Below are 19,427 nucleotides of genomic sequence, written 5' to 3' on the forward strand. Positions count from 1 at the left end.
CATTACCAGTTTTGTGGCTCTACTGTTTGGCCTAGCCTCAGTTCCAAGAATTTTTTTCAAAGGTTCTCGGTGCCCTTCTTTCTGTAATCAGAGAATAGGGTTTTGGTATTTCCTTATTTGGACGATATCTTGGTACTTGCTCAGTCTTCTCATTTTCGAAGAATCTCATACGAATCGACTTGTGTTGTTTCTTCAAGTTCATGGTTGGAGGATCAATTTACCAATCAGTTCATTGATTCCTCAGACAAGGGTAACCTTTTTGAGTTTCTAGATAAATTCAGTGTCTATGACTCTGTCCTTGTCAGACAAGAGAAGTTTAACATTGTTATCAGCTTGTCAAAACCTTCAGTCACAATCATTCCCTTTGGTAGCCTTATGCATGGAAATGTTGGGTCTTAGGACTGCCGCATCAGATGCGATCTCCTTTGCTCGTTTTCACATGCGACCTCTTCAGCTCTGTATGCTGAACCAATGGTGCAGGGATTACTCAAAGATATCTCAATTAATATCTTTAAACCGATTTTACGACACTCTCTGACATGGTGGACAGATCACCATCGTTTAGTTCAGGGGGCTTCTTTATTCTTCCGACCTGGACTATACTCTCAACAGATACAAGTCTTACAGGTTGGGGAGCTGTGTGGGGGTATCTGACGGCACAAGGGGTTTGGGAATCTCAGGAGGTGAGATTTCCGATCAATATTTTGGAACTCCGTGCAATTTTCAGAGCTCTTCAGTCTTGGCCTCTTCTGAAGAGAGAGTTGTTCATTGTTTTCAGATAAGACAATGTCACAACTGTGGCATACATCAATCATCAAGGAGGGACTCACAGTCCTCTGGCTATGAAAGAAGTATCTCGAATTTTGGTTTGGGCGGAATCCAGCTCCTGTCTAATCTCTGCGGTTTATATCCCAGGTATGGACAATTGGAAAGCGGATTATCTCAGTCGCCAAACGTTGCATCCGGGCGAATGGTCTCTTCACCCAGAGGTATTTCTTCAGATTGTTCAAATGTGGGAACTTCCAGAAATAGATCTGATGGCTTCTCATCTAAACAAGAAACTTCCCAGGTATCTGTCCAGATCCCGGGATCCTCAGGCGGAGGCAGTGGATGCATTTTCACTTCCTTGGAAGTATCATCCTGTCTATATCTTTCCGCCTCTAGTTCTTCTTCCAAGAGTAATCTCCAAGATTCTGAAGGAATGCTCGTTTGTTCTGCTGGTAGCTCCGGCATGGCCTCACAGGTTTTGGTATGCGGATCCTGTCCGGATGGCCTCTTGCCAACCGTGGACTCTTCCGTTAAGACCAGACCTTTTGTCTCAAGGTCCTTTTTTCCATCAGGATCTGAAATCCTTAAATTTAAAGGTATGGAGATTGAACGCTTGATTCTTGGTTAAGGAGGTTTCTCTGACTCTGTGATTAATACTATGTTACAGGCTCGTAAATCTGTATCCAGAGAGATATATTATAGAGTCTGGAAGACTTATATTTCTTGGTGTCTTTCTCATCATTTTTCTTGGCATTTTTTTAGAATACCGAGAATATTACAATTTCTTCAGGATGGTTTAGATAAGGGTTTGTCCGCAAGTTCCTTGAAAGGTCAAATCTCTGCTCTTTCTGTTCTTTTTCACAGAAAGATTGCTATTCTTCCTGATATTCATTGTTTTGTACAAGCTTTGGTTCGTATAAAGCCTGTCATTAAGTCAATTTCTCCTCCTTGGAGTTTGAATTTGGTTCTGGGGGCTCTTCAAGCTCCTCCATTTGAACCTATGCATTCATTGGATATTAAATTACTTTCTTGGAAAGTTTTGTTCCTTTTGTCCATCTCTTCTGCCAGAAGAGTTTCTGAATTATCTGCTCTTTCTTGTGAGTCTCCTTTTCTGATTCTTCATCAGGATAAGGCGGTGTTGCGAACTTCTTTTGAATTTTTACCTAAAGTTGTGAATTCCAACAACATTAGTAGAGAAATTGTGGTTCCTTCATTATGTCCTAATCCTAAGAATTCTAAGGAGAAATCGTTGCATTCTTTGGATGTTGTTAGAGCTTTGAAATATTATGTTGAAGCTACGAAATCTTTCTGTAAGACTTCTAGTCTATTTGTTACCTTTTCCGGTTCTAGGAAAGGCCAGAAAGCTTCTGCCATTTCTTTGGCATCTTGGTTGAAATCTTTAATTCATCTTGCCTATGTTGAGTCGGGTAAAATTCCGCCTCAGAGAATTACAGCTCATTCTACTAGGTCAGTATCTACTTCCTGGGCGTTTAGGAATGAAGCTTCGGTTGACCAGATCTGCAAAGCAGCAACTTGGTCCTCTTTGCATACTTTTACTAAATTCTACCATTTTGATGTATTTTCTTCTTCTGAAGCAGTTTTTGGTAGAAAAGTTCTTCAGGCAGCGGTTTCAGTTTGAATCTTCTGCTTATGTTTTTTGTTAAACTTTATTTTGGGTGTGGATTATTTTCAGCAGGAATTGGCTGTCTTTATTTTATCCCTCCCTCTCTAGTGACTCTTGTGTGGAAAGATCCACATCTTGGGTAGTCATTATCCCATACGTCACTAGCTCATGGACTCTTGTTAATTACATGAAAGAAAACATAATTTATGTAAGAACTTACCTGATAAATTCATTTCTTTCATATTAACAAGAGTCCATGAGGCCCACCCTTTTTTTGTGGTGGTTATGATTTTTTTGTATAAAGCACAATTATTCCAATTCCTTATTTTATATGCTTCGCACTTTTTTTCTTATCACCCCACTTCTTGGCTATTCGTTAAACTGATTTGTGGGTGTGGTGAGGGGTGTATTTATAGGCATTTTAAGGTTTGGGAAACTTTGCCCCTCCTGGTAGGAATGTATATCCCATACGTCACTAGCTCATGGACTCTTGTTAATATGAAAGAAATGAATTTATCAGGTAAGTTCTTACATAAATTATGTTTTTGTTTAATATTTATGTATTATATTTATTTGACCCGTACAGTGTCCCTTTTTTAATGTTGACTTCATGTAAATTTATTTTATTTTTTTCAGAATGTGCCAACAGGTCCCAACAATAAGCCCAAATTACCAGTTGTAATCGCTCAATGTGGAGAAATGTAAATGAAGGTGAGTTTATATTAACAATGAAACTTTTTTTCTTACTGCAGTATTGCTGGAATATAACTATGTTTTAAACCTGAAAAGGAATTATATAGTTAGAATCAGCTAATACACTGCCAATCCTGAGATGAACATAGCCATTTCTTGGTGCTACATGCATATCAGCACAGGACTGACAGTGCATTGTTGCTGTGGAGTTGGTTACTACCCATTCTCCAGCTTTGCACAACCAACATTGTTATATTAATATACTTTATAACATTTAAACCTCTAAATTTCTGCCTTTTTCTAAGCCACTAAAGACAGCCTCTTATCACATGCTTTTTTATTTTTACCTTTTCACAACAAGAGGCTGATAGTTTGTGTGGGCCAAATTGAATGTGTTCACGCCCAGGGAGTTATTTAAAGGGCCATTATACACTAGATTTTTCTTTGCATAAATGTTTTGTAGATGATCCATTTATACAGCCTATACATTTATTTATTTTTAAATGTATAGTTTTGCTAACATTGCGCTGATTTTCAGACTCCCTACTAAGCTCCAAAGTTTTAGGAGAATACTGATGTATACCTACTCCATCTTGCTTCTGTTCGTGTAAAGAGTCTTTTCATATGCAGAGGAAGGGGGGGGGGGAGTCTGCTATATTTGCTATAGAACCGCTTTCAGTGGGTGTTCCAGTTAATCTTTTTAACAGAGCTAAACTGGGAGCTTCTAAGTAAGTTTTTAAACTGTTTTATACTGGATTTTTAGATCAGTATATGTGCATATAATTCTTTATAATAGTGTCTATTACATGCAGTTAAATGAAAAGTGGTGTATACTCTCCCTTTAATAGTCAGCACAGCACTAATTGGCTAAAATGCAAGTCAATAAACAATAAATAAAAAGTAATGTGATCAGGGGACTGACAGAAGAGGCTTAGATACAAGGTAATCACAGAGGTAAAAAGTATTTCTCCAACATAGGTGTGTCCGGTCCACGGCGTCATCCTTACTTGTGGGATATTCTCTTCCCCAACAGGAAATGGCAAAGAGCCCAGCAAAGCTGGTCACATGATCCCTCCTAGGCTCCGCCTACCCCAGTCATTCTCTTTGCCGTTGTACAGGCAACATCTCCACGGAGATGGCTTAGAGTTTTTTAGTGTTTAACTGTAGTTTTTCATTATTCAATCAAGAGTTTGTTATTTTCAAATAGTGCTGGTACGTACTATTTACTCAGAAACAGAAAAGAGATGAAGAATTCTGTTTGTATGAGGAAAATGATTTTAGCAACCGTAACTAAAATCCATGGCTGTTCCACACAGGACTGTTGAGAGCAATTAACTTCAGTTGGGGGAACAGTTTGCAGTCCCTTGCTGCTTGAGGTATGACACATTCTAACAAGACGATGTAATGCTGGAAGCTGTCATTTTCCCTATGGGATCCGGTAAGCCATGTTTATTACGATTGTAAATAAGGGCTTCACAAGGGCTTATTTAAACTGTAGACTTTTTTTGGGCTAAATCGATTGATATTAACACTTATTTAGCCTTGAGGAATCATTTATTCTGGGTATTTTGATTTAATAATATCGGCAGGCACTGTTTTAGACACCTTATTCTTTAGGGGCTTTCCCAAAGCATAGGCAGAGTCTCATTTTCGCGCCGGTGTTGCGCACTTGTTTTTGAGAGGCATGGCATGCAGTCGCATGTGAGAGGAGCTCTGATACTTATAAAAGACTTCTGAAGGCGTCATTTGGTATCGTATTCCCCTTTGGGTTTGGTTGGGTCTCAGCAAAGCAGATACCAGGGACTGTAAAGGGGTTTAAAGCTTAAAACGGCTCCGGTTCCGTTATTTTAAGGGTTAAAGCTTCCAAAATTGGTGTGCAATATTTTCAAGGCTTTAAGACGCTGTGGTGAAATTTTGGTGAATTTTGAACAATTCCTTCATGTTTTTTCGCAATTGCAGTAATAAAGTGTGTTCAGTTTAAAATTTAAAGTGACAGTAACGGTTTTATTTTAAAACGTTTTTTGTACTTTCTGATCAAGTTTATGCCTGTTTAACATGTCTGAACTACCAGATAGACTGTGTTCTGAATGTGGGGAAGCCAGAATTCCTATTCATTTAAATAAATGTGATTTATGTGATAATGACAATGATGCCCAAGATGATTCCTCAAGTGAGGGGAGTAAGCATGGTACTGCATCATTCCCTCCTTCGTCTACACGAGTCTTGCCCACTCAGGAGGCCCCTAGTACATCTAGCGCGCCAATACTCCTTACTATGCAACAATTAACGGCTGTAATGGATAATTCTGTCAAAAACATTTTAGCCAAAATGAACCCTTGTCAGCGTAAGCGTGGCTGCTCTGTTTTAGTTACTGAAGAGCATGACGACGCTGATATTAATATCTCTGAAGGGCCCCTAACCCAATCTGAGGGGGCCAGGGAGGTTTTGTCTGAGGGAGAAATTACTGATTTAGGGAACATTTCTCAGCAGGCTGAATCTGATGTGATTACATTTAAATTTAAATTGGAACATCTCCGCATTTTGCTTAAGGAGGTATTATCCACTCTGGATGATTGTGAAAATTTAGTCATCCCAGAGAAACTATGTAAAATGGACAAGTTCCTAGAGGTGCCGGGGCTCCCAGAAGCTTTTCCTATACCCAAGCGGGTGGCGGACATTGTTAATAAAGAATGGGAAAGGCCCGGTATTCCTTTCGTCCCTCCCCCCATATTTAAAAAATTGTTTCCTATGGTCGACCCCAGAAAGGACTTATGGCAGTCAGTCCCCAAGGTCGAGGGAGCGGTTTCTACTTTACACAAACGCACCACTATTCCCATAGAGGATAGTTGTGCTTTCAAAGATCCTATGGATAAAAAATTAGAAGGTTTGCTTAAAAAGATGTTTGTTCAGCAGGGTTACCTTCTACAACCCATTTCATGCATTGTCCCTGTCACTACTGCCGCATATTTCTGGTTTGATGAACTGCTTAAGGTGCTCGATAGTGACTCTCCTCCTTATGAGGAGATTATGGACAGAATCAATGCTCTCAAATTGGCTAATTCTTTCACTCTAGACGCCTCTTTGCAATTGGCTAAGTTAGCGGCTAAGAACTCTGGGTTTGCTATTGTGGCGCGCAGAGCGCTTTGGTTGAAATCTTGGTCGGCTGATGCGTCTTCCAAGAACAAGCTACTAAACATTCCTTTCAAGGGGAAAACGCTGTTTGGTCCTGACTTGAAAGAGATTATCTCTGATATCACTGGGGGTAAGGGCCACGCCCTTCCTCAGGATCGGCCTTTCAAGGCAAAAAATAGACCTAATTTTCGTCCCTTTCGTAAAAACGGACCAGCCCAAGGTGCTACGTCCTCTAAGCAAGAGGGTAATACTTCTCAGGCCAAGCCAGCTTGGAGACCAATGCAAGGCTGGAACAAGGGAAAGCAGGCCAAGAAACCTGCCACTGCTACCAAGACAGCATGAAATATTGGCCCCCGATCCGGGACCGGATCTGGTGGGGGGCAGACTCTCTCTCTTCGCTCAGGCTTGGGCAAGAGATGTTCTGGATCCTTGGGCGCTAGAAATAGTCTCCCAGGGTTATCTTCTGGAATTCAGGGGACTTCCCCCAAGGGGGAGGTTCCACAGGTCGCAGTTGTTTTCAGACCACATAAAAAGACAGGCGTTCTTACATTGTGTAGAAGACCTGTTAAAAATGGGAGTGATTCATCCTGTTCCATTAAGAGAACAAGGGATGGGGTTCTACTCCAATCTGTTCATAGTTCCCAAAAAAGAGGGAACGTTCAGACCAATCCTAGATCTCAAGATCTTAAACAAATTTCTCAAGGTCCCATCGTTCAAGATGGAAACCATTCGAACTATCCTTCCTTCCATCCAGGAAGGTCAATTCATGACCACGGTGGATTTAAAGGATGCGTATCTACATATTCCTATCCACAAGGAACATCATCGGTTCCTAAGGTTTGCATTCCTGGACAAACATTACCAGTTCGTGGCGCTTCCTTTCGGATTAGCCACTGCTCCAAGGATTTTCACAAAGGTACTAGGGTCCCTTCTAGCGGTGCTAAGACCAAGGGGCATTGCAGTAGTACCTTACCTGGACGACATTCTGATTCAAGCGTCGTCCCTTCCTCAAGCAAAGGCTCACACGGACATTGTCCTGGCCTTTCTCAGATCTCACGGCTGGAAAGTGAACGTGGAAAAGAGTTCTCTATCCCCGTCAACAAGGGTTCCCTTCTTGGGAACAATTATAGACTCCTTAGAAATGAGGATCTTTCTAACAGAGGCCAGAAAAACAAAGCTTCTGGACTCTTGTCGGATACTTCATTCCGTTCCTCTTCCTTCCATAGCTCAGTGCATGGAAGTGATCGGGTTGATGGTGGCGGCGATGGACATAGTTCCTTTTGCGCGCATTCATCTAAGACCATTACAACTGTGCATGCTCAGTCAGTGGAATGGGGACTATACAGACTTGTCTCCGAAGATACAAGTAAATCAGAGGACCAGAGACTCACTCCGTTGGTGGCTGTCCCTGGACAATCTGTCTCAAGGGATGATGTTCCACAGACCAGAGTGGGTCATTGTCACGACCGACGCCAGTCTGATAGGCTGGGGCGCGGTCTGGGGATCCCTGAAAGCTCAGGGTCTTTGGTCTCGGGAAGAATCTCTTCTACCGATAAATATTCTGGAACTGAGAGCGATATTCAATGCTCTCCAGGCCTGGCCCCAGCTTGCAAGGACCAGGTTGATACGGTTTCAATCAGACAACATGACGACTGTTGCGTACATCAACCATCAGGGGGGAACAAGGAGTTCCCTAGCGATGGAAGAAGTAACCAAAATTATTCTTTGGGCGGAGTCTCACTCCTGCCACCTGTCTGCTATCCACATCCCAGGAGTGGAAAATTGGGAAGCGGATTTTCTGAGTCGGCAGACATTGCATCCGGGGGAGTGGGAACTCCATCCGGAAATCTTTGCCCAAGTCACTCACCTGTGGGGCATTCCAGACATGGATCTGATGGCCTCTCGTCAGAACTTCAAAGTTCCTTGCTACGGGGCCAGATCCAGGGATCCCAAGGCGGCTCTAGTGGATGCACTAGTAGCACCTTGGACCTTCAAACTAGCTTATGTGTTCCCGCCATTTCCTCTCATCCCCAGGCTGATAGCCAGGATCAAGCAGGAGAGGGCGTCGGTGATCTTGATAGCTCCTGCGTGGCCACGCAGGACTTGGTATGCAGATCTGGTGAATATGTCATCGGCTCCACCTTGGAAGCTACCTTTGAGACGAGACCTTCTTGTTCAGGGTCCGTTCGAACATCCGAATCTGGTTTCACTCCAGCTGACTGCTTGGAGATTGAACGCTTGATTTTATCGAAGCGAGGATTCTCAGATTCTGTTATCGATACTCTTGTTCAGGCCAGAAAGCCTGTGACTAGAAAGATTTACCACAAAATTTGGAAAAAATATATCTGTTGGTGTGAATCTAAAGGATTCCCTTGGGACAAGGTTAAGATTCCTAGGATTCTATCCTTCCTTCAAGAAGGATTGGAAAAAGGATTATCTGCAAGTTCCCTGAAGGGACAGATTTCTGCCTTGTCGGTATTACTTCACAAAAAGCTGGCAGCTGTGCCAGATGTTCAAGCCTTTGTTCAGGCTCTGGTTAGAATCAAGCCTGTTTACAAACCTTTGACTCCTCCTTGGAGTCTCAATTTAGTTCTTTCAGTTCTTCAGGGGGTTCCGTTTGAACCCTTACATTCCGTTGATATTAAGTTATTATCTTGGAAAGTTTTGTTTTTAGTTGCGATTTCTTCTGCTAGAAGAGTCTCAGAATTATCTGCTCTGCAGTGTTCTCCTCCTTATCTCGGGTTCCATGCAGATAAGGTGGTTTTACGTACTAAACCTGGTTTTCTTCCAAAAGTTGTTTCTAACAAAAACATTAACCAGGAGATTATCGTACCTTCTCTGTGTCCAAAACCAGTTTCAAAGAAGGAACGTTTGTTGCACAATTTGGATGTTGTTCGCGCTCTAAAATTCTATTTAGATGCTACAAAGGATTTTAGACAAACATCTTCCTTGTTTGTTGTTTATTCAGGTAAAAGGAGAGGTCAAAAAGCAACTTCTACCTCTCTCTCTTTTTGGATTAAAAGCATCATCAGATTGGCTTACGAGACTGCCGGACGGCAGCCTCCCGAAAGAATCACAGCTCATTCCACTAGGGCTGTGGCTTCCACATGGGCCTTCAAGAACGAGGCTTCTGTTGATCAGATATGTAGGGCAGCGACTTGGTCTTCACTGCACACTTTTACCAAATTTTACAAGTTTGATACTTTTGCTTCTTCTGAGGCTATTTTTGGGAGAAAGGTTTTGCAAGCCGTGGTGCCTTCCATTTAGGTGACCTGATTTGCTCCCTCCCTTCATCCGTGTCCTAAAGCTTTGGTATTGGTTCCCACAAGTAAGGATGACGCCGTGGACCGGACACACCTATGTTGGAGAAAACAGAATTTATGTTTACCTGATAAATTTCTTTCTCCAACGGTGTGTCCGGTCCACGGCCCGCCCTGGTTTTTTTAATCAGGTCTGATATTTTATTTTCTTTAACTACAGTCACCACGGTACCATATGGTTTCTCCTATGCAAATATTCCTCCTTAACGTCGGTCGAATGACTGGGGTAGGCGGAGCCTAGGAGGGATCATGTGACCAGCTTTGCTGGGCTCTTTGCCATTTCCTGTTGGGGAAGAGAATATCCCACAAGTAAGGATGACGCCGTGGACCGGACACACCGTTGGAGAAAGAAATTTATCAGGTAAACATAAATTCTGTTATTAATATAACTGTGTTGGTTATGCAAAACTGGGGAATGGGTAATAAAGGGATTATCTATGTTTCTCTTGCAAGGTGTATCCAGTCCACGGCTTCATCCTTTACTTGTGGGATATTCTCATTCCCTACAGGAAGTGGCAAAGAGAGCACACAGCAGAGCTGTCCATATAGCTCCCCCTCTAGCTCCACCCCCCAGTCATTCTCTTTGCTGGCTCTAAGCACTAGGGTATCTCTACGGGAGGGTAAAGTGAATGTGGTGTTAGATTTGTAGTTTTATATCTTCAATCAAGAGTTTGTTATTTTTAAAGTACAAAAGATAGTTCCAATGCCGGTTAGGGATAAAAAGTTCCAACTTTATTTTCATGCACATAAAAACACCAAAAGGCAGAGTACAGTCCAGCTGAAGCACAGCACAAACTGACCAAGACTCAGATTAAAATGATACACATCAAAAGGGAGGAAAGCTGCGCTCCTCATGCAGCCCTAACTGGTTCATGTGACTGTGATGTCATCCCCACTCTCCTGTGTGCCGAATACCGGAAGTGCTGCTCATATGCGGTGAGGGCAAGATAGAGCGCACTGCTTGTGTGTGTGTTTGTTATTTTTAAATGGTACCGGTTTGTACTATTTACTCTCTCGCAGAAAAGTGATGAAGAATTCTGCTGAGAGGAAAATGATTTTAGCATGTTGTAACTAAAATCCACTGCTGTTCCCACACAGGACTGAGGAGTACCAGAAAACTTCAGTTGGGGGGAACAGTTTGCAGGCTTGACTGCAATGAGGTATGTTCAGTCATTTATTTCTAGACAAGACTGAGATAATGCTAGAAGACTGACAAGATCCCCATGTGGGGAGGGTAAGCTATGTTCTGAGACTTAGTATAGAATTGAATGCTTACATGACAGGGCTAAATAGGCTGATTGACACTAATGCAGGGCAATCGATTATTTATTTAAGAAATACTCGTTGGAGACACTTTTTTAAGCACTTTGGAGTTTTTTACTGGGGTTAGTATCCACATGGCATAAATTTAGTCACTTAGAAGTGATTTTTGTAGGCCTCACAACTCCGGAGTGGGAGGGGCCTAATTTCGCGCCTCAGATGCGCAGTTAGAATTGAAAGACTGTTTCATGCTGCTTCACATGGAGGGTCCAGCTGCTGGTTGAGGGCCTAGAAGAAGCTTTATTCCCCCAAAACTGATCCCTAAGGGCAGGTAGGGCCACAACAGTAAGCTGTGGCAAGGTGCTGTAGTTAATTAACCGGTTGTTGGCTTTAGGCTGCTCCGGTTTGGGCATTAAGAGGTTAATCGTTCTGAAACTTGCTGTGCAATCATATTAAAGCCTTAGGTACATACTGTGAAAAAATGATGTACCCTCACAACACTCCGAAGTGGGGGTGAGGGATTTGATGTCTGAGGGAGAAATTTCCGACTCAGGAAAGGTTTCTCATCAGGCAGAGTCAGATTCATTAGCATTTAAATTTAAACTGGAACACCTCCGCGTATTGCTCAGGGAGGTATTAGCCACTTTGGATGATTGTGATCCTATGGTGGTCCCAGAGAAATTGTGTAAAATGGACAAGTACCTAGAGGTCCCTGTATACACTGATGCGTTTCCGATCCCTAAAAGGGTTGCAGATATTGTTACTAGGGAGTGGGATAGACCAGGTGTCCCTTTTGTTCCCCCCCCCCCCCTATTTTTAAGAAAATGTTCCCCATAACTGACCCCAGGCGGGACTCGTGGCAGACGGTCCCTAAGGTAGAGGGGGCTGTTTCTTCACTTGCTAAGCGCACAACCATACCAATTGAAGACAGTTGTGCTTTTAAAGATCCTATGGATAAAAAAATTAGAAGGTTTACTTAAGAAAATTTTTGTTCAACAAGGTTTCCTTCTCCAACCTATTGCCTGCATTATTCCTGTAACTACTGCAGCGGCTTTCTGGTTTGAGGCGCTGGAGGAGTCGCTCCAGACGGAGACCTCATATGACGAAATTATGGATAGAATTAAGGCTCTAAAGCTGGCTAATTCTTTTATCACAGATGCCACCTTGCAATTAGCTAAGTTAGCGGCAAAAAATTCAGGTTTCGCCATTATGGCGCGCAGAGCGCTTTGGCTCAAGTCATGGTCGGCCGATGTGTCGTCAAAATCCAAATGATTAAATATCCCTTTCAAGGGAAAGACCCTTTTCAGGCCAGAATTGAAAGAGATTTCAGAAATCACCGGGGGAAAGGGCCATGCTCTCCCTCAGGACAAGCCCTTTAAGGCTAGAAACAAAGCTAATTTTCGTTCCTTTCGTAACTTCAGGAGCGGTCCGGCTTCAGCCTCTACAGCTGCAAAGCAAGAGGGTAACGCTTCACAGCCCAAGGCAACCTGGAAGCCTTACCAGGGCTGGAACAAGGGTAAACAGGCCAAAAAGCCTGCAGCTGCTACCAAGACAGCATGAAGGGGTAGCCCCCGATCCGGGACCGGATCTAGTAGGGGGCAGACTCTCTCTCTTCGCTCAGACCTGGGCAAGAGATGTTCACGATCCCTGGGCATTAGAGATAGTTACCCAGGGATATCTTCTAGAATTCAAGGACTACCCTCCAAGGGGAAGGTTCCACATTTCTCGTCTGTCTACAGACCAGACAAAGAAAGAGGCGTTCTTACGCTGTGTAGAAGATCTACATACCATGGGAGTGATATACCCAGTTCCAATTGCAGAACAAGGTCTGGGTTTTTACTCAAACCTGTTTGTGGTTCCCAAAAAAGAAGGAACTTTCAGACCAATCCTGGATCTAAAAATTCTAAACAGATTCCTCAGAGTCCCATCATTCAAGATGGAGACCATTCGGACAATCTTACCTATGATCCAGGAAGGTCAATATATGACTACCGTGGATCTAAAGGATGCGTACCTGCATATCCCTATCCACAAAGATCATCATCAGTTCCTCAGGTTCGCTTTCCTAGCATTACCAGTTCGTGGCTCTTCCATTCGGTTTAGCCACTGCTCCCAGAATTTTTACAAAGGTGCTAGGGTCCCTTCTGGTGGTTCTAAGACCGCGGGGCATAGCAGTGGCGCCTTATTTGGACAACATCTTAATTCAGGCGCCGTCCTTTCACAGAGCCAAGGCTCACACGGAGATTGTATTGGCCTTTCTGAGGTCTCGCGGGTGGAAGGTGAACGTCAAAAAGTGTTCTCTGTCCCCACTCACAAGGGTTCCCTTCCTAGGAACACTAATAGATTCAGTGGAAATTAAAATATTTCTGACGGAGGTCAGAAAGTTGAAACTTTTAACTACTTGCCGAGTTCTTCATTCCATTCCTCGGCCATCTGTAGCTCAGTGCATGGAGGCAATCGGATTAATGGTAGCAGCAATGGACATAGTCCCTTTTGCTTGGATACACCTCAGACCACTGCAACTATGCATGCTCAAACAGTGGAATGGGGATTATGCAGATTTGTCTCCTCAAATTCAGTTGGACCAGGAGACCAGAGATTCTCTTCTCTGGTGGTTGTCTAAGGACCACCTGTCTCAGGGAATATGTTTCCGCAGGCCAGAGTGGGTCATTGTAACGACCGACGCCAGTCTGTTAGGCTGGGGTGCGGTCTGGGACTCCCTGAAAGCTCAGGGCTTATGGTCTCGGGAAGAAACGCTTCTCCCGATAAACATTCTGGAACTGAGGGCGATATTCAACGCTCTTCAGGCATGGCCTCAACTAGCTGCGGCCAAATTAATCATATTTCAGTCGGACAACATCACGACTGTAGCTTACATCAATCATCGGGGGGGAACAAAGAGTTCCCTAGCGATGACGGAAGTAACCAAAATAATCAGGTGGGCGGAGGATCACTCCTGCCATCTCTCAGCAATTCACATCCCAGAAGTAGACAACTGGGAGGCGGATTTTCTAAGTCGTCAGACTTTTCACCCGGGGGAGTGGGAACTCCACCCGGAAGTATTTGCCCAGCTGACTCAGCTATGGGGCACTCCAGAATTGGATCTGATGGCGTCCCGTCAGAACGCCAAACTTCCTCTCTACGGGTCCAGGTCCCGGGACCCCAAGGCGGTATTGATAGATGCTCTAGCAGCGCCTTGGTCCTTCAATCTGGCTTATGTTTTTCCACCGTTTCCTCTCCTCCCGCGTCTGGTCACCAGAATCAAGCAGGAGAAGGCTTCGGTGATTCTGATAGCGCCTGCGTGGCCACGCAGGACTTGGTATGCAGACCTAGTGGACATGTCATCTGTCCCACCATGGACACTGCCAATGAGGCAGGATCTTCTAATACAGGGTCCGTTCAAGCATCCAAATCTAGTTTCTCTATGTCTGACTGCTTGGAGATTGAACGCTTAATTATATCAAAGCGTGGGTTCTCAGAGTGTTATAGATACTCTGATTCAGGCTAGAAAGCCTGTCACCAGGAAAATCTACCATAAGATATGGCGGAAATATCTTTGTTGGTGTGAATCCAAGGGTTACTCATGGAGTAAGATTAGGATTCCCAGGATATTGTCCTTTCTCCAAGAAGGATTGGAGAAAGGTTTGTCAGCTAGTTCCTTAAAAGGACAAATATCCGATCTGTCTATCCTTTTACACAAGCGTCTGGCAGAGGTACCAGACGTTCAAGCATTTGCTCAGGCTTTAGTCAGAATTAAGCCTGTCTATAAACCTGTGGCTCCGCCATGGAGTCTAAATCTAGTTCTTTCAGTTCTTCAAGGGGTTCCGTTTGAACCTTTTACATTCCATAGATATTAAGTTGTTATCTTGGAAAGTTTTGTTTTTAGTAGCTATCTCTTCTGCTCGAAGAGTTTCAGAATTATCTGCCTTACAGTGTGAGTCACCTTACCTGGTGTTCCACGCAGATAAGGTAGTTTTGCGTACCAAGCCTGGTTTTCTTCCTAAAGTTGTTTCTAACAAGAATATTAACCAGGAAATAGTTGTTCCTTCTCTGTGTCCTAATCCTTCTTCGAAGAAGGAACGTCTGTTACACAATCTTGATGTAGTTCGTGCTTTAAAGTTCTATTTACAAGCAACTAAGGATTTCAGACAAACATCTTCCTTGTTTGTTATCTATTCTGGTAAGAGGAGAGGTCAGAAAGCGACTGCTACCTCTCTTTCCTTTTGGCTGAAAAGCATCATCCGTTTGGCCTATGAGACTGCTGGCCAGCAGCCTCCTGAAAGAATTACTGCTCATTCTACCAGAGCAGTGGCTTCCACATGGGCTTTCAAAAATGAGGCTTCTGTTGAACAGATTTGTAAGGCAGCGACTTGGTCTTCACTGCATACTTTTGCCAAATTTTACAAATTCGATACTTTTGCTTCTTTGGAGGCTATTTTTGGGAGAAAGGTTTTGCAAGCAGTGGTGCCTTCTGTTTAAGGTACCTGTCTTGTTCCCTCCCTTCATCCGTGTCCTAAAGCTTTGGTATTGGTATCCCACAAGTAAAGGATGAAGCCGTGGACTGGATACACCTTGCAAGAGAAAACAGAATTTATGCTTACCTGATAAATTACTTTCTCTTGCGGTGTATCCAGTCCACGGCCCGCCCTGGCATTTAAGTCAGGTAAAAATTTTTTTGTTTAAACTACAGTCACCACTGCACCCTATGGTTTCTCCTTTTTCTTCCTAACCTTTGGTCGAATGACTGGGGGGTGGAGCTAGAGGGGGAGCTATATGGACAGCTCTGCTGTGTGCTCTTTGCCACTTCCTGTAGGGAATGAGAATATCCCACAAGTAAAGGATGAAGCCGTGGACTGGATACACCGCAAGAGAAAGTAATTTATCAGGTAAGCATAAATTCTGTTTTAAAAAAAATAACAATTCTAGTGTACACTGTCCCTTTTAAACACAATGGTTGACCTCAGTGCTTTAGAAAGGTTTAAAGTCAGTGTGTATTTTCTGGATAAATAATTTGATTAGCTTTTCTAAAGGATTGTGATTGACCAATGGTTATTTGCAAGCAACATTGCAATGTGAAAAAGCGCTAATATATTACAGCATTTACATAGCAATTAAAAGGACATGAAACCTATATGTTTTCTTTCATGATTCAGGTAGAGTTTACCATTTGAAATTAATTTTTAATTTTCTTCTATTATCAATTTTGCTTCACCCTCATGGTATTCTTTGTTGAATGAGCAGCAATGCACTACTGGGATCCAGCTGAAAAGGTGAGCCTTTGACAAGCGGTGTATAGGGGCAGTCACCAATCAGCATTGCTGCTGAGCTTACCTAGGTAAGCTTTTCAACAAAGGATACCAAAAGAATGAAGCAAAATTGATAATAAAAGTAAACAGGAAATTTAGAGACCCCTTGAGTGGCCTCCTTTATTTGATTGTACTTTCTGTCACCATAGTAATCCTATAATCAGGTCCAAAAGTGACTTCATGAGTAATTTTAGAGTGAGTGGCAAATTTATTTTGTTTTAAAGTGAATGTAAATTTTGATGCTAAAGTGCCCGGTTTTTAAAAACTCGATTAAAAACAGGGCACCACTTTAATTCATCAAAATTTACATTTCACTCCTGTTGAGGAAAAAAACTTTTAATCTTCACAGCAGCTCCAGCTTCCTCCACCTGTCGCAAAGCCTCTTCCTGGGTCTAAAATGAGGAATCCGGCTTCCTCTATTCACGGCATTGAATCAGACACTGATTAACCCGGGGGATGCCGTGATTGGAGGATGACTAATCCATCATTTCTGACATCAGAAATGGCTTGCGACAACTGGAGAAAGCTCGAGCAGCTGTCAAGATTAAAAGATACGTTTTTTTTTTCACAAGTGAAATGTAAATTTTGATGAATTAGAGAGGCCCTATTTTTAATCGAATTTTTAAAAACCGGGCACTTTAGCATCAAAATTTCCATTCACTTTAATTAATACATACCGCATATGTTTCCTTTTGAAGACATTTCATTGCAAATTATATTTTTGAAATGTGTTATTCCTTGTTAATAAAAATGTAGATTATCAGATGAAACTTTGTACTCTAATTTTCTTGTTACTTTTGCTATTTGTACGCCTTGCAATAAACCTCAATAATAAAAAAAAAAGTAGATTGGAGAGTTGTTTAAAACTTTATGCTCCATGTGAGCCACGAAAGAAACATTTTGGATTTCATATCCCTTTAATGCCCTTTTACTACCACAGCATTTATTTATATATGATTGTCTACCTTGGTAGTTACTTTTACTTTGTTGATTTTATTATATTTAGATTTTTTTTCTAATCAAGACAAAGTAGATGGAAGTGTCCTTGTGCTTATACAGATGTTTTTTGCTTTATTTAAAGTGATGGTATTTATTCACATTAAAGGGACACTGAACCCAATTTTTTTATTTTGTGATTCAGATAGAGCATGCAATTTTAAGCAACTTTCTAATTTACTTCTATTATCAAATTTTCTTCATTCTCTTGATATATTTATTTGAAAAGCAAGAATTTATGTTTAGATGCCGGCCCAATTTTGGTGAACAACCTGGGTTGTTCTTGCTGATTGGTGGATAAATTCGCCCACCAATAAACAAGTGCTGTCCAGGGTCTGAACCAAAAATTGTCTGGCTCCTTAGCTTAGATGCCTTCTTTTTCAAATAAAGATAGCAAGAGAACAAAGAAAAATTGATAATCGGAGTAAATTAGAAAGTTGCTTAAAATTGCATGCTCTATCTGAATCACGAAAGAAAACATTTGGGTTCAGTGTCCCTTTAAATACATTTAGGTCATTATTGTTTGTGATCTATTACAAGACCACCCCTCCAAATGCATTATTTTTGTCAAATACATACAATTCAATCCCTTGTGATGCCCCCCCTCGCCTCTCTGTAAACGCATTTTTTGAAACTTGACTATGTATTTCTATAGTAAAGTGCTCTCACGCTGCTGCTACCTTTTAAAGGCATAGGAAACCCCAAAAATGTATTTTGAGATTTAGACAGAGCATACAATTTTTAAAATGTTTGCAATTTACTAATGTTATCAAATTTGTTTAATTCCCATGCTATTCTTTGTTGAAGAAATAACTAGGTAGGTTTCTGTAACACTACATTGCAGGAAATAGTGCTCTGGCATATGGATAACATTCTTGCACAACTGCTGGCATAGCATACTGAGCGTATGTCTGCTTTTCAACAAAAGATACCAAAAGAACAAAGAAAATATTATAATAGAAGTAAATTGGAAAGTTGTTTAAAATTACATGCTCTATCTGAATCATGAAAGAAAAATGTGAGGTTTCGTATCCCTTTTAAATATCGTAACTGTTGCTGTCCGATACATGAAAGTAGCAACTATATGAGAGAGCCTTGCTACAGAAATACATAGTGAGGGCGGTAAATTTCCTATTGGCTGTACTGCCCATCTGTCAAGCCTGTGAAAACATGCTTTTACAGAGAGGCAGTTGCGGGGGGTTTAAAACGCTGGATTTAATTGTATGTTTATAATAAAAAAATGTGTGTGGTGACGTAGTTTTGTAATTGATTACCGACTTTACGATCACTTTAACCCCTTCCTGCGCTTCAGACATTCAATTCTGGGCTTTAACGCCCTTAGGACAGCATAGGACATCCTAGTCTGTTAGCTGTACTGAAGCCAAAGGCGTTTCCTGAATGGGATCGCATCACAGGCACTCCCCCCAGACCCAATCCCATCATTGAAATCCCGTGATCGCATGAGCGATTGCGTGATTTCGCTTTTTAACTTACTTGTTTACATCAGAACTTTGTTCCGATGTAGACAAATAAGTCTGGGCAGGAAGGGACAACAAGTATTTACTGTTTTGTTTGTTTATTTCATTACTGTAATAATTTGTGTTTATATTTTTCAGGGGTCTTCATTAAGGTATTGATTGGCAAACCTCTCTGATAATTGATTTACATAACTGGATTCAATGCTGCCCAGTTTTACCAAATAGCGTTTTGTACAATAAATATCCATACACGTTCCAGATGCTGCTGGTGCAAGTATTTAGTTGTATATCTGGGTACAGACTTCTCTGCAGTATAATGTACAATTTGCTCAGCTGACGCTATCCTCAACTACAAAGTTAATTTTTTGGTCCAGCACAGCTGTAAAGATTAAAAAAAAAAAACACACACACGTTCCCAAGCAGCATTTAGGCTTTTGTATTACTATGTTGTTACTTTTTTATTTTAAATAAATATAACTTTAAATTAAAGTTTTGTTTTGTTTCTTAAATAACATTCATTCAATTATTTTATTGCAGATTTAATAGAACAGGGTTCAATATTTAAAAAAAAAAAAAAAATATTCAGTACTTACAAATGTATACATCAACAAAACATTTTAACAGCCAACTACTGTAAATATACTATAAAGCAATCAAGAGTTATAAGAAAATTCCTTCATGTAATAAGAGAGTTACCAATTTGCTAATTATCTTTTTAAAATATTGTAGAAAGACAATCTATGTACGTTTAGTACATACACTGTATTCTAGCTAAGTAACTTTTTTTATTTTCTATTTGTTTTTAAAATGAATGATGTGCTAAATCAGCCTTCAAAAACCCAATCACATA

At 41.6% G+C, this 19,427-nt stretch overlaps 1 protein-coding gene across 1 annotated transcript in view; it reads left to right on the forward strand.

Moving 5' to 3' along the window:
* PPIH (peptidylprolyl isomerase H) overlaps positions 1 to 19,066 on the forward strand; it is a 75,913-nt gene extending 56,847 nt beyond the window's left edge. Inside the window, exons 9-10 of the mRNA XM_053690562.1 lie at positions 3,029 to 3,103; positions 18,716 to 19,066. Coding sequence (XP_053546537.1) covers positions 3,029 to 3,097 — 69 coding nt within the window. The 3' untranslated portion in view covers positions 3,098 to 3,103; positions 18,716 to 19,066. The remainder of the gene's footprint in view (positions 1 to 3,028; positions 3,104 to 18,715) is intronic.
* Positions 19,067 to 19,427: the final 361 nt, after the last annotated feature.

This window comes from Bombina bombina, chromosome 8, assembly GCF_027579735.1.
Source record: "Bombina bombina isolate aBomBom1 chromosome 8, aBomBom1.pri, whole genome shotgun sequence".
Taxonomy (NCBI): domain Eukaryota; kingdom Metazoa; phylum Chordata; class Amphibia; order Anura; family Bombinatoridae; genus Bombina; species Bombina bombina.